This window comes from Ailuropoda melanoleuca, chromosome 16 (assembly GCF_002007445.2).
Source record: "Ailuropoda melanoleuca isolate Jingjing chromosome 16, ASM200744v2, whole genome shotgun sequence".
Classification (NCBI taxonomy): domain Eukaryota; kingdom Metazoa; phylum Chordata; class Mammalia; order Carnivora; family Ursidae; genus Ailuropoda; species Ailuropoda melanoleuca.
The window spans coordinates 86,167,971-86,191,246 of record NC_048233.1 but is presented as its reverse complement, the minus strand read 5'-3'; the positions used below and the strand labels follow the sequence as shown (position 1 = coordinate 86,191,246).

The window sequence follows — 23,276 nt, the reverse complement described above, 5'->3', positions numbered from 1 at the left end:
GGGGGAGTGGGAGAGGAAGAAGCAGGCTCATAGCGGAGGAGACTGATGTGGGGCTCTATCCCACAACGCCGGGATCACGCCCTGAGCCAAAGGCAGACGCTTAACCGCTGTGCCACCCAGGCGCCCCAATAAATGTATTTTTTTCTGTATTGATGTACCTATCAATATTTCCAATGCAACAATTTTCTAACTTAAAATATTTCATGGCCTTTGTTAATAACTTCGTGTTTATCATAGACTTAAAAAATTTTAGTTATCTTCACTAGCAATTTGATGTTTTATTTATTTATTAATTTTTAAAGATTTATTCATTTTAGAGAGAGAATGTGTGTGCACGAATGGAGAGGCAGAAGGAGGGAGAGAGAGAGAGAGAGGGAAAGCAGACTCCCTGCTGAGCGGGGAGCCTGATGCAGGGCTCCATCCCATGTCCCCAAGACCATGACCCAAGCTGAAACCCAGAGTCAGATGCCCAATGGACTGACCCACCCTCATACCCTGCAGTTTGATGTTTTTAAAAATTATATTTTGATCTATCAAGTTTTCATTAAAAGAGTCAGTCAAGAATATGAGATGGGGGTGCCTGGATGGCTCAGTCGGTTAAATGTCTGACTCTTGGTTTTAGCTCGGGTCATGATCTCAGGGTTGTGAGATCAAGCCCCATGTCGGGCTCCTCCCTTGGTGGGGAGTCTGCTTGAGATTCGCTTTTCCTCTGCCCCTGCCACCTGCATTCTCTTGCTCTCTCTAATATATAAATCTTAAATATAAGATTATGAGAGGGGAGTTCTGATGTGCTGACAGGCAAGGAGTGAGTGGTGTGACTTGTTTGTAGGACACTTCAGCAATGGGTAGCAAGAATTTAAAAATGTTAGTGCCCTTTGACCCAGAAAAACCAACTGTAACTATAGGGTCTCATCACATTGTGCATAAAGGTTGATGTACAGGTGTCCATACCGTAGAGTTATGGATAGAAGTAAAAAGTTATGGAAAGGCCCACTATCTCCGGCAGTGAGCCATTGGCTAAACCATGCTTAGTCTTCAAGAGGAAATTGTGTGCATGATTAAAAATTGTGTTTTTAATGCTGAATTGATGGAAAATGCTTGTAATATAAATGCAAGAGGAATGTCATGGAGTAATACATTCAGTATGATCCCAATTTTAGTAACAAGAAAGAAGTAGGAAGAGAGGAGCTTAGAAAAACGACAACTAAAAACCCCAGAATGTCTGCTTGATCTCAGGGCCATGAGTTCAAGCCCCACCTTGGGTGTGGAGCCTACTTAAAAAAAAAACAAAACCACCCAGAATGTTCAAAAGGGATTATGTTCAAATGATAGAATTTAGGTAACTTGTTATATTTTTTATTTTGGGTCTTTAAGATCCATATTAACATGATTTTTTGGGACATGAATTCTAAAATCTGCAAGGCAAATAATTTACTACACATTACAAACAGCCTACGTTAGTTGCTCCAGTAAAACTGCTGAAACTTAGCTGAGTCCTTAAAAGCACACCCGGGTCAGCTGAGCTCTTTACTGCTTGTGGTGAATATGAACACGAATATGACGAAAGCAGCACAGTGCTCCCGGGCGCTGCCATGTGGCTTTGTTTTCACTAAAACTACTTTCTTCCGCGTAGAAACCCGTTAGCCCTAGGCTTGGGGGTGGTTCTTTGCTCTGTATTGCATGGTTTTCTTTGGATATCCAGAGAAACTGAAAGGATTATTTTGATATCTGATTAACTTGACCTGTGTGCTAGAAACTCTTGATTGGGCCCAGGAGTCCCCTGGCTCTGTGCTGGGGGCCCGCGGGCCAGCTAGGCACCCGCTGTGAGCTGCTGACATGTGCTGAGTGTGAAACACTCGTGTTTGCTTCATTTTATTTGATATTTTGCTTCCTCGAGTATCTCATGTCTAAGTTCAACTAGGACATGTATGTTTCTTATACAGCTGTTCTGCGGCTTGTTTGAAATCCTTGAAGAGTTCCTGGGGTTTTTACTTGGGAGGATAGCTTGACAAATTGTTATGGTAAATTGGGCCCTTGTAGTTTTGCTTCCACGTCTGGGGCGTATCTTCCCAATGTATCTTCTTTTTCCCAGTCATATTGTTTGGCTCATTGGTAACTGGCGTTGTTCTAGGTGGTTTCTCACAGCTTGGGTCATCCGGTATAATGACCTTGTTTCATTTATCTTGCTTGTCACTAAAAAATAACCGGCAGTTTACTTCCTCCCGCTACAGCCTATTGAACACCAGGGGCCACAGATAATTCAAGAGACGAAGGGTTTGCAGGTTGTGAGCTGGGTTCTGGCCGAGCTGGCCCGCCTGCCTTCTCTAGGAGCATGGGATTAAACTTTGAATGGAGTTACACAACTCAGAACAGTAGCTCATCTGTTTGCTGCCACTGTTGACCGAACTCTCAAGAGTGTGTGACAGGAAGGAAAACGAGGGCTTTTAACTGATGGGATGCCTGTCCTGTCGCCTGGTAGCCAGGAGCCTGCGCGGCAGGGTGCTTCTGATAAGCCCCACACAAGAGGCGTTGCCCTGAGTTGAGAAGAAAGGTCAAGGCTGCTCTCATCCTCTTCCCTCCACTCCGTCTCCGTGCTTCGAGGCTCACTTGGGGGAAAACCAGAGCCTTGGGTTCCCTGATCTTTCTGTTCCTCCCTCACTGGGATAGACAGCTGATTTGCCTTTTGGGAAAAGAGGTCTTTTTTCTTGTGAAGATTCCCAGGTATTCATGATTGCTTTTAAGTAAGCTATTGAAAAAATTCTTAAATATGACTTTTATTTATGTCTGGGAAACATAGTTTCTGTAGAAGCACATTCAAGTTTTTAATCGGTTAAGAAAAAATCGTTACATATGGAAAAAAGTCATTTTTCTTTTTTAAAAAGTGCTTTATTGAGATACGGTTCGCATACCATACAATTCACCCATTTAAAGTGTGTTTATCTGGTGGGTTTTAGTATATTCACAAGTACGGGCAGCCATCATCCCACAATCAGTTTTAGAACATTCTTCTCATCTCAGAAGGAAATCCTGGCCCCCAGCCCTGTCCCGCCCAGCCTTAGGCACTCACTGATCTGCTTTCTGTCTGTAGATTTCCTTGTTCTGGACTTTTCACATGAATGGAATCGTAGAATATGTGACTGGTCCCTTTCACTGAGCGTAATGTTTTAGCGCATGTCTGTACTTCTTTCCTTTTTTTAAAAGATAGTGGTAAAACGTACACAGCATGAAGTTTACTATTTTTAACCACTTTTAAGTGGGTTAAGGATTTCACACTGTTGTGCAACCATCATCACCATCCATCTCAGGAACGCTTCCATCTTCCTGGTCTGAAACTCTGTCCCCGTGAAACACCAATTCCACTTCCCCCCAGTAAGCACTGTCCCTTGACATTCATTAGCTCAATTTAGAATCTGTTTTTAGTCATTTTGTGTGTGTTTACTGGAATGTGGTATATCCTTTGGATGCATAGCTCTGCCAACATCTTGATTTTAGCCACAGGAGACCTATTTCCTAGTGTCTGAACTCCAGAACTGTAAGATCCATTCATGTTGGTTTAAGCCATGAAATTTGTGGTTATATGTTACAGCAGCCCCAGGAAACAATGACATCTGTTTTATGCACCTTTGTACAGACTGGTCCTGATATAAGGCTCTTGTGATTGTGTGGCTCGCACAGCACCTACTGTGTGCTTAGCATGCCACAGTGCTATCCCGCCCTGCCTCGTCTCCTCATCTTAGACAAGAGGCAGTATCAGCATCCGCCCTGCAGGATTGTGGGGAGGGGGAACTGAGCTAACCTGTTGAACACTGCAGCCCAGGGAGCTCTTAAAATGGCTAAAAGACGGGTGCCTGGGTGGCTCAGTTGATTAAGTCTGATCTTGATTTCGGCTCAGGTCACATGTCAGGGTTGTAGGATGGAGCCCTGCGACGCACTCCACATAGGGCGTGGAGCCTGCTTGAAATTCTCTCTCTCCCTCTCCTTCTCTCAAAAAAAAAAAAAAAAAAAGGATTCCCTCTCTCTCTGCCCCTCGCCCCACTCAAGAAAAATAAAATGACCAAAGAAAGTGCTACTGTTTTACAGAGGGGTGAATTTGAGGCTCAGGGAGGTTTAGTGATATGCCCAAGATCACACAGCTAGTAAGTGGCAGTACTGGGATTTGAATCCCTGGCTCTGAAGCCAGTGGTCTTTCAAGTAGCATGGTGCCTTCCTCCAGACTGTTTCTTAGGGAGCTTACGGTCTAATTAGTGAGGGAGCCAAGCCTAACCCGCCAGAGCTAGTAAGACAAATGTAACAGGAGGGAGTTTGGAGAAGAGAGACAACACTGCTGCTGCTTGCTGCCATCTTCAGAAAAGCTTTACTGAGCGCTCACCATTTGCAGTGCCTAGGCCTTGAGAATTGTAGCGATAGGTAGCAGAAAAGGGTAAGGAGGATTTGCAGATTGGGAGAGCACGAGGAAGGGCACTGTGACAAGCTGTAGCGTTAGCATTAGATCTTGTTGCTTGTAACAGAAACCCCAGAGTAACAGTGGCTTCAACAGCCCAGAAGTTTATCTCCCTCTTGTGTTAAAGAGGTCTGGAAGTAGACTGGCTGGGCAGGTATGGCAGCTCCATGGGCTCGATGGAGATGTGGGCTCCTTTTGGCTAACGGCCCTGCTGTTCTGTGGCTCTCGTTCTCATGAGCTGAGAAGCTGCTACAGCCCTGGCCGTCTGTGCCAGTCAAAATGCCAGCAAGAAGGTGGAAGCGGGCGCCTGGGGGGCACAGCGGTTAAGCGTCTGCCTTCGGCTCAGGGCGTGATCCCAGCATTATGGGATCGAGCCCCACATGGCTCCTCTGCTGGGAGCCTGCTTCTTCCTCTCCCACTCCCCTGCTTGTGTTCCCTCTCTCACTGGCTGTCTCTATCTCTGTCGAATAAATAAATTAAAAAATCTTTAAAAAAAAAAAAAAGTGGAAACAACACTAGACATTTCAACATAGAGAATTTAGTATAGGGAATTAGGTGAACAGGCTTTAGAGAACCAAAACAAAAATGGGACCCAGTGGCGCACAGAGCTGCAGGAAGCAGCCCCTTCCTTGGGCTGAAGGACCAAGGGAAGAGGTGGGGGTTATCAGACCCTGCAGCTGGGCGCCCCCGTCCCTGTGGATAGGGCACTGCTTGGCTGTTACTGGCATCTGAGGACTTAAGGAGCATCCCCTGGAGCTGGGGCCCAGACCTCTGAGCTGGTATCCCGGAGAAGGTGCTGTGAGGCTGGTTCTGGGGTTGGTGAAAGAAGTGGGGGTTCCCCTGTTGGTACTCCAGCACTCAGACAAGAACAACAAGCCAACCTGTCTTCTTCCTCCAGCCTTCCAGCCTCCCTCCAGTGCCCCCACTGGCAGACCCTAACTGGGAGCAGCTGGCAAAGGAGATTTGTAACGGGTGGAGCCCCCAGCCCAGGATCACAACCGAGAGCTGAAGTGTGGACTTGGAGCTCAGAGACAAGAGCTTCGTGATTGACATACTGCCCTCTCCTTGTTTCAGACATCAGGATAGAGGACAGGAAGAAAGGGACAAAGCCCATGAGGGTGTCTTAAATTAACTTCCAAAAGTCAGACACTGCCTTTTACATTCTGTTTCTCAGTACCCAGTCCCGTGGGCACACCTACCCGTGAAGGAACTGGTAAATAGTCTTCATGTCGGCGGGTTGCTGCCTGAATAGAACCTGGAAGGGAGGAGAATGTCTGCCACAGAAGCAGACTTTTCAGAATTGTTCCCTCATGTTAATATGCCAACATTAACAAACCTCCCGATAAAAATTTCTCTCTGCTCTCTCTTCTCCCCACACAATCTCTTGGTCTGTATTTTGTAGCTCTTGGCAATGCTTGTCAGCGTATGCTCGTAATCCCTGTGTAATTCTGTACCCAGTGGTGTATAGGTGTGTATTTTAGTCTCACTCTGGGGAGCATAGCTTGACTAGACTGGACTGATTATGGATGCAGCAGGGAAAAAGCTGGCGGCTCCTGTGACCGGGGGATGTCCTCCAGAAAGCTGCGGTTCGATCTCCTGGCCGCTTCCTCTCCCTGAGCTGCCGTCTCCTGCCACGTAATGCAGAAGTCTCCGACAGGCAGGTGTGGGCTTGGCTCGCGGGAGCATGTAGCCTCAGACACTGCCTTGTGATTTGGAATTCGGACAGTTCCACGTCTGGTTTGTCTTCATTAGAGAGGCTGTTTCTTGAGTACAAGGGCCAGAGCACAGTTCGGTTTTGTATCCTGCTAGCTTCCAGCACAGTGCTTTGCTAGACAGTCGTTCCTGACGATGTGCTGGCTAGATAAGATGAGCATTTCGGGAGTCCGAAGTCGGCTGCCGATGACGTGGTTCTTGTCTGGAACTCCCGACTGTACAGGATTTTGTATTCCTTCATTTCGCTCCAGTTCCTCCATTAACCGGCCTTCCTCTGTACCTAGTCACGTCCAACCCACACGGGTGGTTGGTCCCAAAGGCAGTTACTCTCCTGTTTAAGTGACCCCTGTGATTTGTTTCTTGTCTCCCGTCGTCAGAGTGGAAGGTTCAGGATACTGAGATCTCTGATCGTTTTCTCGGAGCGCTCCAAGAACCAGTTAATGTTGCAAGTTCTTTGAAAAGGCTCTTAGTCAAAATCAGTTGGGACGTTTTTAATAACTCGGAACTCTACTGTATACTTCAAGTGGAAGGTCCTTGGGAAGGTGAATTAAATATTGCCCCAGGATTTTAACCTGGTCATTATGGGAGTATAGTGGAGATTTGGGATCCTAGAAGCACGTGAGCCTGAAGGAACACATCTGGGATCCCCCCGCCCCCAGTGTTGCGCAAGGTCCTCTTCAGTCCTGCTCGTTCTCTAGAGGCGCACGCCGTGTACAGGTGCACACGTGCAGTTTAGACACAGCTCTCGTCCAGCGTTAAGCTAAGAAGAACAGAGAGGGAATGTGCCTGTTTGTCGTGATTGATCTAAACGCTGTGCAGCTCATCGTGTGTATCCCAAATACCCGAGGGTCGGTCAATACTTCGATGGGAGCAGTTCCTGTGGGACTCTGACGTCTCATCCGTAGTTGTCCAAGAAGGGCGGTTTAGCTGACCTTCAAACTACTGATGCTTACTGTCCTCTCATTTCCAACAGAGGTGGCCTCAGTAACATGCTGTTCCAGTGCTCCTTACCCGACACCGTGGCCACCGTTGGTGACGAGCCTCGGAAAGTGCTCCTGCGGCTCTACGGGGCAATTTTAAAGATGGTGAGTTCGTAGGCTGCGTGGGGACGGGAGGGCCCTGTGAGCAGTCTTCATCCTCTCTCCTAAATTACCTGGGAAGAGATTTTAAATACTTTAGTGGTATTATTAAAGCTATTTTTACATATTGCTTTTATTTTAATTGGGCTGCACAACTGGGTTTTTTGCTAATATCCTGTTATGTTCTGAATTCCTGTTTTTGCTCATAATTTATTAGTAAGGTAGTACAAATATTCTCAGCTTTATATCCAGAGAAAAGTAGGATGTTGGTTAGATCTTTAGTAGTGGTTATGATGCTTGGATTTTTCACACATTGAATTTTTAGCTCAGATCTAGGTTGTAAAATTCTAATGTGGAAGAGGTATTGTTTTTAATAACAGGAACATAAAGGTTTTACAGGGCATAGGGGAGCCCCGTGGACAAAGTATGATCTCAGTGGAGCTGAATTTATTAACTATCTCCCTTTGAGATTTCTTTAAAACGTTGAATTTGCTAGACTCATAGTCTTTCTAAGTTTCTATATTAATTGAATCTAATTTTCAATTAAAGTGCCTTATTTATTGAATTGTCTTAACCAGTTGTAGGAGATCCCAAATGTCTGGATTCTTTTTCTATTTATACCATGAATTTGCCATTTTACTGACTACACATACAGATGTTTATTTGATATATTTCTATGGTAGAATTTTAATATCCATTTAAATCTTCTTCGGAAGGGCCCATTTTGATCTTCATGAAATGGAGAATAGTTTTCCGACTTAATATTTTAAGAGATGAGTCTCAGCTCAGTCTGAAGGGCAGATTATAAGCCTGTGTCTACGATGATCCGATTTTAATGTTCAGAACATCAAAGTTAGAGCCGGTGCTCTGTGTCATAATGTGACCAAGCCTTTTCGTTGGATCGTTTTCCTTGGCCTTGTCAGGCCATGCAGCGCTCAGGATCTGAGTTTTGGAAGCCATGTGCCCTTTGCCCCGGACACCTGAGGCCACTTTGTGGCGAGGAGCACACAGCTGACCCTGACGCCTTACCGAGGGTACACAAGTGACAGGGTTCTTGTGTTGACCACACAGTTGGGTTTTTCATTTAATCGAGTTGCACTTTCAGAGCGCAGTTTTTGAAAAACCCGGTTAATGTCCTTTTGGTACTTAAGTGAAATCGGTCTTGAGCCTTTTTATCTTTGAGGACATCCTCTAACAATTAGTCCTATTTCTGCTCATTTCTGTGCTTTCATGTGGGCAACACTTTTAAAATACTTTAATAACCAGCTGCTGTAATTACACGTGATACAGACTATTGTTTAAATCTGATTTATGAGGCTTTCATTTGTATTTATAACTTTAGGGGCATTTTAAACGTGCACTCCGTGCCCCTCGGTGCCAGGCTCTGCTCTGGGTCTGTGCTGTTTGGGTTGCGGGTCACCAGCCACAGGGGGCTATCAAGCGTTTGAAATGTGGTGAGTGTGACTGAGGATGCGAATTTTTATTTTAATTACTTTGAATTAACTTAATTTGCAATGGTAACGTGTACTGGTGGCGCCGCATCGGACAGCACAGCTCCAGGGCGTGCTGTGTTACCGGGTGGGCAACTTCCCGAAGCCGTTGGCAGCGCAGCCTGGCCCTGAGCAGGTAACTCTTCCCCGAATACAGATTCACTACCAGTAGTTAGTATTTTGTCCTTTTTGAAATTTTAGCTGTCCAAAATTACTGCCTTATAGTTCTTACCTGCAATAGAAATGTCTGGAAACAGAATTTGTTTTAGCATTTCTATGTCCCTATTTATGCTTTGGTAACTCAAAAATAAACAGAGTAAAGGCACTTAAAGTGGAATTAATTCCTGCCAAACTATTAGAATGGAGTATGTTTCACATATAGTTCTAATTTATGGGGGGCACTCTACATTTAGGTCCTTAATTATGTTTTTGTTAGGCAAATGTCAGTTGCCATTCCCAAAGCTGCCTCCGCTGTACGGGGCGGAAACTGTGCCGGGAGACGAGCAGCTAACTGGACAGTCCGCGGGTGTCTCCAGGCTCACGATTGACTTACTGGACAGAAGTCTCATTCTTGCTGGAAAAAAGCTGTTCCTTTGCTTTAGAGGAGGGAATCTGCTTTCAGTGTAAATACTTGGGCCGAGTCCTTAGTTCAAGGACACTTTCTTTGTGCGGTGCCAACTTAGTAAAAGTATGAAACCTGCAGCCCCAAATGGACATGATTTGGAGAGGTTTTTGTTCTTTAGGGTTCGGCAGGGACACTGGTTGCCAGGTGGAATTTTAGACACAAATGGCCATTGTAAACTGTGGGTCATTTGAATACCTTGACAGCAGAAGGAGGGGAACCAGACTGGGGGGCTCTGAGAAAAGGCTACGGGAGAGAGAAGATGGCAGAGGCAGATGCTGAGCCCAGGAGGCACGAGCCAGGTGGCCGCTGCCAGCAGGTGCCGGCAAAGCTGGGCTCTCCCAGCGCTGCACCAGGGATCCCACCGCACACTTCAGTGCCTCTTCAAGTATTTTCAACTCCAATTTAAAGGATCTATAATTTTTGTTGTGGGGGTGTGAGTTCACTCAGATTGCTGACCAGCTCTTTGGAATGAATCTGGCCTACAGCAGAGGGACAGACAGACAGAGTCTTCCATGAGGCTTCTGTTCCCACCACAACAAAAAAATGTCGCCAGAATTGATAGTGATCGTTAGGACTCCATTCATTAGGAGATGTGGCTGAGCAATTCTAGAGCCTGTGCGAATAATAAATCCCATCACTGTCATACGTGAACGGATTAAAAACAGAAACATAATACAATTCAAATGTTATGTTTTCCCTGTCTGTACTCTCTCTGTGGGGAAAGCACACACATCCCTATGCCTGTATGTGCACTGTCCAGATAAACTGGGATCCCCGAAATGGGCTGTATAAATGCAGCTGTAGCAGGCTTCAGAGTGGGTTAGACTAAACTCCTTCCTTAAAAAATGTTAACTGACAACTATAGGTAAAGATAGACCTGTGTATTTCCTCAGATGGTCTTGCTGTTTTGCTTAAGGACACATTAGAGCAGTTGAGTTATGTCCCTTCCTTCACTTTCTCCTTCTCATTTGACACGTTTGAGTTTTTTACCTCTGAGAATCAAATATTAAGGAGAAATGTTTCTTTGATTTACATTTACAATCCTTTACAATGACTTCATTGAAGATAATGAGATATTGCTCAGCTTTTTCCTTTTTCTTCACCGTGGTGTGTGAGATGGCTGAGACCGTGGCAGTGAGGTCCTAATCCTCGGTGCTCTTCACTGCGGGCTGAGGGGCAGAAAGCCGGCAGCTCCTGTCCCCAAATGTCGCTCTCCCCCAGCCAGTTTCTGTAATGTATACACCAGAAACATCAAAATATCCGTCTGATCTTAAAGCAGTACCTGCCAGTACAATTCCAGGTCTGTTTCACACGGTCTGGCTTTCATTTTAACAAGGAGGGTTAGTTTCTCTGGTTGCACAGATGACGAACACGGAATTCCGCTGTCGAATCACCCCGAAGCACAGTAGTGTAGTTTAATAGAAGATGAGAAGTACTCGTTCAGCCTTTACCATGTGGAAAGAGATGTAATTGCTAGAAGAGAGCTTGAAACGATAATGCAAGCTATAAATGTAACTTGGTTTTTTTCCTTTCTGATACTGGGAAGGAACATGAGCTCCGCAACGTCCAGTAGCAGCCTTTTCAAAGCAGCAAGTTTGGCTGATTACAAATAACCCGTTTGCTTATTTATCATGAATTGTGGAAGACACAAATGTCAGTACGTATTGTTCATTCAATGTAACCTGTGCCAGTTGGCGGAAGTCTCAGAGGATTGCTTTGTCCCTTCCTCTGTCAGAACAGTGACTCTGTGTTGAGCCAGTTCCTTCTGTGCATGAATGGAGAGATTTGGCCTCACCGTTTTGAACGGTCTCACAGGCATGAACGTCCATAATCCACATCAAAGATCTCTCGAGTGTTGTCTGGGAAAATGTTTTTGTGTGTTCTTTGAGCAATAGAAGGCTAATATTAGTGCTTGTTTGAGTACTAACCGTAATAAAATTAAAGGCATCAAGGCACAACGCAGATATGTATTCAAGACTCAAAAGGGTACAGTCTGGGACATGTTCTGTTTTAAATCCAGAGAGCAAAATGTCATCTTCCCTGTTTTCTCTTAATGCCAGTTTAAGTAGAAATTAAACCACTCTAAATTATGGGAAACAGTATGGGAACAGCCCATAGACAGTTCGTACTAAACTATCAGCAACTGAGAAGTCGACTGCTTACAGACATTGAAGAGACCGTCTGACTCGTGCTGCCTCACGAGGAGCCCGGCTTTGTCCCAGAGCCTGGGGAGAGCACATGTCCCTGGTAACTGAATACTGTGAACTCTGTGCATTTTTTCTCGTGTTAGGATCCTCATGAGTTTAAGTTGTTTTGTTTACTCTGCGTTAAAAAAAAAATCCCCTTGGACTTTATGAGTGTGGTGTAATTATATCTATTCCTAAGGCAGTCCAACTTCCCTCCCAGAAGTAACACATTGTCTTAGTATTGTGTGTTCCCATTTGATCTAACCTAGTGTTTTTTCAGTTAATACTCAAGAGACAGTTGCCAGGTCTCTATCTGCGGCCCTTCCATACCTGCTTTGGTGCCTTCATTTGATAACTAAATAAATCGCAGACTACTGTGTCTAATTTTGACATATGCCAAGTGTCTTTGTCTTGCTGGTCTTAAATGTTTGGGATTTATAGCATGAAGCCAATACAGATTTCTGGTCCCTGGAACGATGGTGTGACTGCAGCCCGCCCGTCTGGGGAAGGAATGTCTTTGTGTTGGGTGGCGCGAAGGGCACTTGGGGGTAATGTACCACTTTAGCTGTCTGTGCATGTGTTCTCTGCCGCAGGCTGGCCATGCGATCGTGCCTGGAGCACTCTGGTTTCCAGGTGACAGACACGATTCACGGTATAGTATGAGTCCTCTGAAGTTGGAGCATTCTCTGCAGCTTTAATTTCTTTCTTTTAGTTCTTGGTTTCAAGAAATGCTTTTTAAAAAGAAAATTGAAATGCTTTTGTTAAGTAGCACCAGCTACCGCCTGTGCTGTGCTCACAAAGTACAGCGATTAAGATTTCAGAATGTTATGTAACGAATATGGCCCTTTTTGGTTTGGGGGTTTCCTTTGTTTTGGGGGGTTTTTTGTTTGTTTGTTTTTTTTCTTTTTGGTCCGAGGCAAATCGAATCCCTTTCTTCTGTTTCCTCAGTATAAAATGATTTGGTAATTTTAGAAATTTATGGGCCTAAAATTTCATTTGATGTATGTATTTAGCTGCTTCTTTCTTCATTCTACTTTCAGCTTTAAGGAAATATCACGTTGTCTTGATATTCTGGTCAGAGTTAGAAACAAACTCTCTTCTTTGCGCCTATCAGTCCATATCCTCTCCATACCCTGTAGCTGTACGAAGGTCAGCAGTGCTGGTCCAGCATGAAGGCACACACAGGCTAGAGAAGCCAGGCCCCTCTTCCTGCAGATGTGTTGCTTGCAGGTCAGCCCTCGGGGTGCTTATGACTTATGCGCCTGAAGTCTTGGGGGTCTTGGGGCAGCAGGTTACCCTGGATCAGACATAATTTTGAGAAGGTCCTGGAAGGAGCCTGTCTGTCTTCTGGTTTATGTCTTCTTAGAGCCTCTTAGAACTTCTAGTCTCCTGTCGATGGACCAAGTCATCGCATTTTGCAAAGTTCAGAGGATCAGATTGTTCTAGAATGTTATTCGAGGTAATTGAAGATGCTCTAGAGAAGACCATAAAATGTTAAGAATCGTTTGTCTGCTTAAGTTCTTGTAAGTCACATGTGCTCATTAGAGAATCACATAAGCTATACATTATTTTTTTTAAAGATTTTATTTTTAAGTAATCTCTACACCCAACATGGAGCTCGAACTTGCGACCCCAAGATCAGTTGCACGTTTCACCAACTGAGCCAGCTCAGCGCCCCCAGCTATACTTTAAATCGTTACATTGTGATCTCACATTTTAATGAGTTCTGTAAAATATTTTTTCAGAAAATGCTGTAAGAGACCATAAAAACAAATACAGAATGTGTTTGTAGAAATCAGGGGGAAGGAAGGTTAGGGTGTATGGTAGCATTGAGAAGAAAACGTACTGCAGAAGGTTATGGAAGGAGCCACATAACTACTGTGCATTCTCCGGAGCCACGGTTCTCACACTGTCCTCGCCCCAGCTCACCTGAGGCATGGCACAAGGCCTTACCAGGAACAGGGAGGGCAATAGGTGCTGCCCCCGTGTCAACCCCTAGAGAGTCAAGTGTGGTCAGATCTCAGGGTGGATCCTCAGAGCCACAGGCCACACGGCAAAGAGCCCGTGCCACTGCAGGGCCAGATGAGCATCACAGAGACTGAACGTGCCAACTAGTGCAACACCTCCTGTTTTGGGGTAAATACCGATGGTCTGGGAGCTGCTTGGGACTCAGCTCATGAGGATAATCCCAGATTTTCCTAGGCCAGATTGTTAGATGTCCTAGAAGTTGAGTCTAGCTAACATTTGGATTATTCTTTCTTAATCTCTCATTGATGGGTCCCAGAGTGTTTTTAAAAGGCCATAACCAACTTGCTCTTTTGCACAGAACTTTTAAAAGAGCCAGGTGAGGGGCGCCTGGCTGCTTCAGCCGGTAGAGCTCTCGACTTTTGATCTCAGAGCCATGAACTAAAGCCCCGCATTGGGCGTATCTACTTAAAGTGGATAAATAAATACGCCAGCTGAGCCAGCTGATCGCTCCGTGTACTTTCTTGTGCTTCTGTTTTTGGTGGAGAAGGAAGGGCTAGTGGAGAGGGCTGTCCTCCATGTTTATATCAGACACTCTTTTTTGTATCTTTTTGTTTCTGTGGCCACCATGACATTTAGCATAGCGATTACTTCCTCCTTATAACAGTGTCTGTAGTTGACGGTTTGATTTCTTAAACAGCATCTCCAGTGTATTATACTGTTGATGACATGTCATTGTTTGTAGCGGATTCGACACTTTTCCAGCCTGTCCCACCAGTAGCTAGCTCACTCACCGGTGGGCTTTTAAAGGTACTTGGAAGACAGATGTTTCAGCATTACAAATAACATTTAAATAGCTGGATGCCACTTCGTGCCACTGTCTTTATGCCACTTTGGCTGATTTATTTACATGCACAGCCACACATACACAGACTGTAGGGAACTCGAGGTGTGCTTTGTTTTAGCGCACAAATGGGGCTTTATTAAAGTAGTTCGGTTGTAAAACTAGCTCCCTCGTCGTTAGAGGAATCTGTCGTTAAGAACTGGCCGGATGGTAAGAGTTTATTCTGCCCAATAGCTTGGACAAATTTAAAGAAATAAATTGTTATATTTTGGAATATTGGGTAACTTTAAATAGAACATTTTTTAATCTGAAAATCATGTAAGACAAATTCAGTCAAGTGATATTTCCTCATCTTAGCCCCTAAAGTTGTCTTACTATTTGATTTTCATTTTTTTTTTCAGAGCATGAAATAAAACTTTTTAAAAACTAATAACCTGGAATATGAAGGGTACTTTTTACCGTAGTCTTTATTTATTTATTTTTTTAAAGATTTTATTTATTTGTTTGAGAGAGAGTGAGTGAGAGAGAGAGAACACAAGCGGGGGAAGTGGCAGAAACAGAGGGAGACGCCGGCTTCCCACTGAACAGGGAGCCCAGTGCGGGGGCTCAATCCCAGGACCTCAGGATCATGACCTGAGCTGAAGGCAGACGCTTCACCGACTGAGCCACCCAGGCGACCCTTTTTCATAGTCTTTAAAGTGCAAGAGGCTTTACATGGAGTTTTGTCGGAAAAGTAACATTTGAAACCTTACATCAAATGTATTTATTATAAAAGTAACGTATACTTTTAAACTTTTTTGCAACAATACAAGTATGTAAAATAAAAAGTGAAAGTCCTCTACTTTCTCATCCCTTACTAATAAAATTCAGGCTTTTAGGAATTTAGGTTTTAAATTTAAAAGTTCTTGGTCCATCAAAAATCTGCTTCAGCTTTCAAAATCTTGTGTAAGTCTAAACTAAAATATAAACCGTACTCTTGTGTAAGTCTAAACTAAAATATAAACCGTACTCCTGTATAAGTCTAAACTAAAATATAAACCGTACTCCTGTTACCACTGCTACCACTTTAGCCGGTTTTGTTTCCTACATCACAGTCTAATGAATTTGTGGATTATGATGAATACTTTCAGATTCTCTTAAAAACCAAGGCCAAAATAAGAAGAAAAGAACGAGGAAGGTGAGAGGAAGCCAGTGGCAGTATATTTTTAATTATCCCTGGGTGTCTTTCTGTTTTTTGTTTTTGTAGTCTCTTTGTCTTACAGTTCACCCGTCTAGGGTGTACGATTCAGTGGTTTTAGAGTCTTAAACATATTTGATGCATTCCTACTACTTCTTAGTTCTTGAAATTTCTGTGTTTATTTCTTTTTTATTTTTATTTTTTTAAGATTTTACTTATTTACTTGAGAGCGAGAGAGAGAGAGCACGGGTGGGAGGAGGGGGAGAGGGAGAAGCAGGCTCCCCGCTGAGCAGGGAGCCCGATGTGGGGCTCGATCCTGGGACCCTGAGATCATGACCTGAGCTGAAGTCAGACGCTCCACCGACCGAGCCACTCAGGCGCCCTGTCTGTGTTTATTTTTATTTATTTATTTATTTATTTATTTATTTGACAGAGACAGAGACAGCCAGCAAGAGAGGGAACACAAGCAGGGGGAGTGGGAGAGGAAGAAGCAGACTCATAGCAGAAGAGCCTGATGTGGGGCTCGATCCTATAACACCAGGATCACGCCCTTAGCCGAAGGCAGACACTTAACCGCTGTGCCACCCAGGCGCCCCTGTGTTTTTTGTTTTTGTTTTTGTTTTTAAAGATTTTATTTATTTATTTGACAGAGATAGAGACAGCCAACGAGAGAGGGAACACAAGCAGGGGGAGTGGGAGAGGAAGAAGCAGGCTCATAGCGGAAGAGCCTGATGTGGGGCTGGATCCCATAACTCCAGGATCACGCCCTGAGCTGAAGGCAGATGCTTAACCGCTGTGCCACCCAGGCGCCCCGCCCCTGTGTTTATTTTTAAAAAGACTTTATATTATGGGTAATTTCAGATACACACAAAAGTGGAGAAGAGTGTAATGAGCTCCAAGTACCCCAATATCCGTCTTTTCCTCTGACCAGTCCTTCATCCTTGCCCTTGTTCATTCTCTGGGCTTATTCTGAAGCATATTCGACATCACACTAGTGTTTCCATGAAGGTTTCCATCTATATCTATATAAGATGATTAAAAAAAAATGACCGTATTGTTTACATCGAAAGATTTTAGTAATTATTTTATATTAACCAGTATTCAAATTCCTAATACAAAAAATTGTAGTTTTAGTTTATATATGACAGCTAGTCTTTATTAACATGAAAAGATGGCAAAAAATTTGGAGTCCTGTTAAATATTTATACAATATATTTTTAATATCTGCTTCAAATAAACTTGTGCCTCTGAAGTAAAATCCCACAGATTCCGAGATACATTTTACTTCCCATCTTCCCACACAAAAAAGTTCTCTGACCTCCTTTTTGGCAGTGTGAGTCTGTCTCTGGTTGGCTTATCAGGATGAGGCCTCTTCTCGCACTGTTCGTGAATGTCTTCATTGGCCTGAGGTTTCCTGGTCTTGCTCTTCTTGTTTACGGGGTTGAGGGAGCCTGAACATTCTGTACTGAGGAAACAGAACAGAGGGTTGAATGTGGCAGAAGTCCGTCTTGCCTTCATGACGGTGCTCTCATGGTATAAGTAATGCACTCATCCGGGGGCGGGGTGGGGTGGGTGGGGTGGGGTGGGGAGGGGTGGGGGAATCCTTAACAGAATTTATTTCCACTGGTGTGAGTATTAAAAAGGAATGGCCTTGGGAACTAAGGCAGTATGTAACTTTGGATGAAGTGACTTGCTTTTGAGAGCACCACTGGACAAGGGAAAGGGACTTCTGTTGGCTGAATAACCCATTAACTGTATCTCCCTAAGAAGATACAGTTCGAATAATAACAGCATAGGAATAACCACAGTCATTTAGAATTTCGTGCAGGTCAAATCCCGTTACAACAAACTTCAGTAGGATATCCAAATTCCGTATTTGTCTTTTCTGACAAAGCATCAATAGACAGTATATCATATTACAGAACTTTTTTGGTTCTTAACTTTCCTTAGGGAGAACAAGCGCAGGATTTAACGTTTTGGGGGCATTTTGGCCCCATTCAGCAACCAAATGAACACCATAGCCAGTTTCCCAGCTCGGACCACGGATGCGAGTTTGCCCGAAGCCGGCTGGCTCTGTCGCGGAGGCCGTGCCTTGAGCTTCACAACGTGGCCGGTCCTTTATTCGTGCCGGCAAGCAGTGCCGTGAGCAGAGGGATTGCTTGGTGCTTTGGGGGAAGACTCACCGAGTAAGTGAAAGATGGAGTCCCGATTTGTGAGGACCCGGTAGGCCGCAGGGGGGAGAGGGACAGCTGAAGTCCGAGTCTGAGGTAACAGCGCGGCCGAAGGAGTGGTCTGGAGGGAAGGAAGGAGCCACGCTTTCGTGGTACCCAGTTGCTCCTCCCTGGAGTTTACCACGTCACAGGCCCAAGCCGTGTGGTCAGCAGACGTCTACAAGTATTTTCATTTTCGCAGCTTTCATTGTAACGGGATTTACCCTGTAACATCTCTTCATCAGAGAAACGCAGATGGCACAAATGGAAGTACCTGCCCCATTTGTACTTTCTGTACTTTGTGCAAAATGAAGTTCACGGGACGTTCAGGATGTTACTGAAGACGTGTAAGTGCAGGTCTTCTGCAGAGAGCTTCGTGAACGTGGATTGTGGTTTGCCTCTGTGCGGAGGAAGCTGGCGCAGGCACTGTTTGTGCAGAGCGCGTGACAGCGCCCGGGGCGCGTGTCCGTGCAGGGTGGACGGGAGTGACGCGCTGGGGTCTTTGAGTGGCGCTGGCGTAGCTGGTGTTGCTTAACGTGGCATTTTTTTTCCCTGTCCATACTTTCCACCCTTGGTACAGGTGTTTTTGATAAAGCTGTGGAATGGAAAGGTATGTTTTCACGGGGTGTTCAAGAATCTTTTACCTTAACATTTTTAAAAAGTTCCCTTTATGGGCTTCCTTCTGTGTCTGGCTGAAGCCGGCTTTGTTTAATTATAACAAATAACATTTCTAGAGGCAATATTTGAGCGTAAAATTTTGACATGATGCTTCAGTTTCTGACTTGCTTTTCTCCATCCCCTTATTAAAGATAGTATGAAGATTTTTAAAGCACTTGGGGTGGGGGGTTGCTTTTAAAAGGTAAGAACGAGCTGTGCTATGAAGAAAGAATGTAGCCAGAGTTGCTTAAGGTAGTTAAGGATCTAGTTGTTATTGCCAGATCCCTGGTTTCCAGTAACTTGCAGTTTCATTGAGGGAAGTGCTATAAAAATATCCCTTAATATATTGACATATATTAAGTGTAAGGACTTCATTAAATTCGCATGACCCTCTTTTTGGTGAAGGAAGAATTCAGATTGAACCAGTGACAGGCTGAGTGAGCAGGGCTAGTCTGTGAAAGTGGCAGGTTGGCAGGCTCGTCTCACGGGTTCTGTGCCAGGGCTCCTGCCTGCACAGGGCTTTCTTCTCTGTCCCTGCTCTGTGCTGACCATGGCGACTTGCCACGGGTGCGTGTACACTCCCTGTTCTTGCAGGAAGGAAGCTTCCTCAGGACAGTGTTTCCTTGAAGGAACCACCTAGCTAAATTGGGGAGACCACTTGACCATTTGTCTTGGGAAGGCCTGATTGGAAGAGCGCCCCCTATTGACTTTCCTCAGACAGTGAAATTGTGAAAAGGTACACGGCTGTTTGGGGCCAACAGCACATTCCTTTTCCTGTAAAGAAACGAAGCGATTCCTCGGGTGTTGGTCCTAGTGCTGGGCACTGGTGGTGCATTTGTCTGCCGCTGGTGACTTCCGTGGGTTGAGAAGCACTCAGTAAAGGTCTGTGATGTCTTGTAAACCCTGACTGTTCTGGCGGTTGCAAAGTTAGTGTCTGTTTGGTGTTCCCCATCTTACCAGAAGTGTTTGCTTTTTCTCATTCATAGAGGTCCTGTAATAAAGAGGGATCCGAACAAGCTCAGAAAGAAAATGAATTTCAAGTAAGTAATTCAGTCCGTTCTGCGTCTGTCTGAGGTGTAAGCGGTGTTCGTGGTACCTGCCTGCTCGCTGCCCCTGGAGGGCCGCGGCCGTGTCTCAGAGGATGGGCTCTTGTCACGCGGGGAGCCACCTCAGTAAGAACGAGTGTGCCCTGGGTATTTTTAATTCCTCCTGAGGACAGGCAGCGGACGTGCGTTGTCCTTAGGGCAATCTAAACAGCATCTGGGGTGCCGAGAGAAGGCGGTTTGGGGAGACGCTTGTGCGTGACAGGATGCGGAGGCAGCCCGGCTCGTGTGCTGTGCCTCTGACCCCCCTCCTTCCGTCCCGCACAACACGGAAGCAGGCACGTCCCCGGGTGAGCAGGAGGGCCTTTTCCCGTGGGTGGTACCCTGGTCAGAAAGGCCTCTTCCCAGTTAGAATGCCCCCCCCCCGCCCCAAATGCTTATGTCCAGAAGAGCTTGAGGTCGAGAGCACTGAGGTGTCGACCTGGTCCCTCTTAGAGGCTCAGAAGTGGGGGAGTCTAGAGCAGTGATGTCCACAGGCCAGGGGGTGAAGCACCTTCGAGCACACTGCAGGTTTGTACAGAAGTACGCACACCCTCACAGCACAGACATAAGTGCACTGGTTTTACTCGCTGTAGGCTAGTTATTGCAATCGTCGAGAAATAGGAATTAAGAAGAGGTGAGATTACAAAGGAATGAAAGTACTGATGTTTCCTCCTCATGTGGTGGTGGATTGTTCCGGGTACGCCCTGCTCTGGAGACCCCGGCCTGGTGGATCTAGAACGTGTGCTCTGGGTGACGCTGAGTGAGACGCCGCTGGGCGGGAAGCGATGGACATGGAGTTTTCCGCCAGCCTGAGTCCTCAATATATAGGCCTGTGTGCGTCCCGGTGGCCGACAAGGCTGGGCCGTGGGGGCCTCCGCGATGCCAGACCCACAGTGCATTCCCAGTTCTAGTTAACTTGGCTTCTCATTGGCACCTGGCAGCACCTGCCCTTTCTGAAATGTTTTCTTCCCCTCCTTGGCTCCTTTCTGGGCCTGATCTTGTGTTGTCCAAAGTGCCCCACGACTTGCCTGAGGCCCTCTTCCCGTGCTGTCCCTCAGCACCACCCACCGTCTGCCCGCCCCCCCCCCCGGCCGTCTCGCCAGGTCCAAGGCTGAACACAGCATCTCCGCCCTCCGAGACCCTTTTCTCCCTCACCCCGTATCTGAAACACGAGTGTGTTGTTTTCCTGTGAACTCTACCCTGGGCCTGTGCGCCCACCTTCTTCAGTACCACGCACCTCCCTAGTCCAGGCTGCCCCCGTCTCCTCTGGGGGCTGTGCTTCCATTCCTGCTCCACTTGCTCCTCTGATCAGGTCAGCCTCTGGCCTGACATCCTTCAGCCCTCGCTGTGCCCCAGGTCGGCTTCCCCGTGGTCTGACTCTGCTGAGCTTTCCATTCTTTTCGGTGTCCTTCCCCACTCTTGCTCTCCAGCCGTGTTGTCCTCAGCTGTGTGGTTTTCTTCGCAGATACTGTTCCTTCCAGTTGGAGTGCTCCCGACTTTACCCATTTCCCACCCCTGCTTCTGCTTGTAATTAGGACCTCACTCAAGGGTTGCTTCCCCATGGAGCCCTCCTGCTCTCTAGACAGGTGTGTCTCTGTTTCATGCCCTCACCGCGAGCACCGTCTGCCTCTCTCTGCACTTCCTCTGGCTGTAAGTTTGAAGCATGATGTGATTTGTGTCTGCCTCCTGTTCTCATGAGGGTCTAGACTCAGGGCAGGACCTCACCGCCTCTTGCTGCCTCGCAGTGGCTGTCATGCCCACTATCCAGTGGGGTGCAGATAGAATTATCGAATGCTGGCTGCAGCCGGAGCCCATGCACAGCTCTGGAACATTCTGCCCCTCGCCTGCTGGTGCACACACTCCTTGTCTCTTCCTCTCCTCAGTCCAAGATGTTATTTGAGCCCCTTTGGATGGCTGGCCTTTGTCTTCAGCCTTTGACTCCTCTCCTCTGAATGTTTCCTGCACTAACTGGCCTCTCTACAGCCTCACTGTCCCAGAGACCCCTCCCCTGCAGCTCCCTGCGGGAGGATGTTTTCCCATCACATCCTGGTACGGTGGGGGGTGAGGGGGGTGTCTTCTTGCTTTTTGCTCGTTCTTGCTTCCAAACCATTTCTCTTCTGTTGAAGACTCTCCTGAGAGCTGCCCTGGTTCAGTGAAGATTTCCACGTCTGGCTTGGTCTTTGGACCCGGCCACCTTGCCCTCTCTGGGCCTGCACGCGAGCATCTGGGAGGACCCCCGGCCTGTCTGGGAAGCTGGCCCTCCTGACCTGGCCCCTCCCTGCCCCTGGCTGGTATGTTCTCAGCCCTCATCTTCCCACTTCCAGCCCGGGAGCCGTCTACATTTGTACCCGCCCTTCCCTTGGGCTCCCAACTCCAGCTGTCCTCTCTCCCTGTCCACGGGCATGTCACTGCTGTCCCTCACAGGGGACGGAGCTTGCCAGCCTTGCCTGCGTCTGCTCCATCTCTGTAGCAGGATTTCTTTTTTTCTTGGAAAAAAGTGTTGAGCATTTGGGACAGCACATAATAAACACCCTTACCCCGCTACACAGAATTAGTAATTGATTTTGTCATATTGCTTGATTTCAGTCTTTTTTTGTATATGTTTATTTTTAACTTTTTATTTCAAACTAATTGTAGACTTACAGGAAGTTTGCAGAACTAGTACAGAGAGCTCCCCTACACCCCTTCCCCAGCCCCCCTGACGTTAACACCTAGCAAAGCCCTGGAGACCAGCACTGGCACAGTAATAACAACTAAGCTGCAGGCCTTCCTTGAATTTCCCAGGTTTTCCCACGGATGCTTTCTCGTCCTGGTCCAGGATGAGGCCTGGACCCCACACTGCATTTGCTGGCTGTTCCTCCCTTGTCTGTCCCTCCTCCTCCGTGTTACTCACAGTCCCGAGGCTTGTGAAGCACGCAGATCAGTTATTTCATAGAACGTTCCCTCAGTGTAGGTTCTCCATCTCACCTTTTCTCATGACTGGAATGAGGTTATGCATTTTTGGCAAGAATACCACAGAAATGCTATTCTGTCTTCTCCAAAAGTTCATAATCTCGATATTCTTATTACAGGATTTTAATTTTTTAAAGAAATACAACAGTGTAGGTGAACTCGGTTGTCAGTCTGCACACCTCCACCCCCGACTGTCCCCCTCCCTCTTCCATTGGCCATTCCCCCTTCCCCCCGTCCCCTGCCCCCTTGCTCCTCTGGCACCATTCTTGTTCTCGTCACCAAGGACTTCCACGTTGCCCAGTCCAGCGGCCACCTTGCCCTTCCCCCGTGTTTCCCCTGGGCAGCTGGCACAGAACGCCTCTCCTGCCCCCATCGGAGTCAGGGCTTCACGTGGTGGATTGTAGTAAAACCTTGACAGGCTTGTGAAATGTCAGCATTTTTGTTGCTTTTTAAAATGAAATAGGCTAGAAAATACCGGAAGGTCTTGCACGGTGGTGAGCATGGAAGTTTGTCTTAGGGGTTGGGTGTGTTGGATAGCTTGCTGTGTAAAACGTGCTCCTTCCTGTGGGGACGGTCACGGGCAGTGCTCAGGCTCTGTGTCGGCCGTGCGTTGGCCTTAGACGCTGTCGATGCGCTGAGGACTTCATGGCTGGCCCAGACCTCCCAGCTTCTCCGAGCTCATTTTGTCCTCTTCTTCCCTGACTGCTGTGCTCCACTCCCAGTTCCGTGAATGCGCCTGCCTCTCACCGCTCAGGTGTCCACGTCACCATCTCCTTCGAAGCAGCCGCCCTGCCCCGCCCCCACAGTTACCCCTGGCTGCGCTGCCCTTGCACATTCTTGTCCGCTTCTCAC

The 23,276-nt window shown here is 46.5% G+C and overlaps 1 protein-coding gene across 16 annotated transcripts in view; it reads left to right on the top strand.

Annotated features, from left to right (window-relative positions):
* The window catches only part of CHKA (choline kinase alpha), a 58,225-nt gene that overhangs the window by 15,665 nt on the left and 19,284 nt on the right, over positions 1-23,276 (top strand). For 11 of the 16 annotated variants that reach the window (XR_004621170.1, XR_004621168.1, XR_004621167.1 and 8 more), the window contains exons 2-3: positions 7,128-7,239; positions 19,374-19,427. Coding sequence is in view for 8 of the 16 variants with exons in the window: in XM_034644883.1 (XP_034500774.1) it covers positions 7,144-7,239; positions 19,374-19,427 (150 nt within the window). In the remaining 8 variants the exon portion in view is untranslated. Of the gene's footprint in view, positions 1-7,127; positions 7,240-12,127; positions 12,187-17,470; positions 18,341-19,373; positions 19,428-23,276 lie in introns of all 16 variants that reach the window. The other 5 variants (XM_034644884.1, XM_034644882.1, XM_034644878.1 and 2 more) reach the window with 4 other exon arrangements.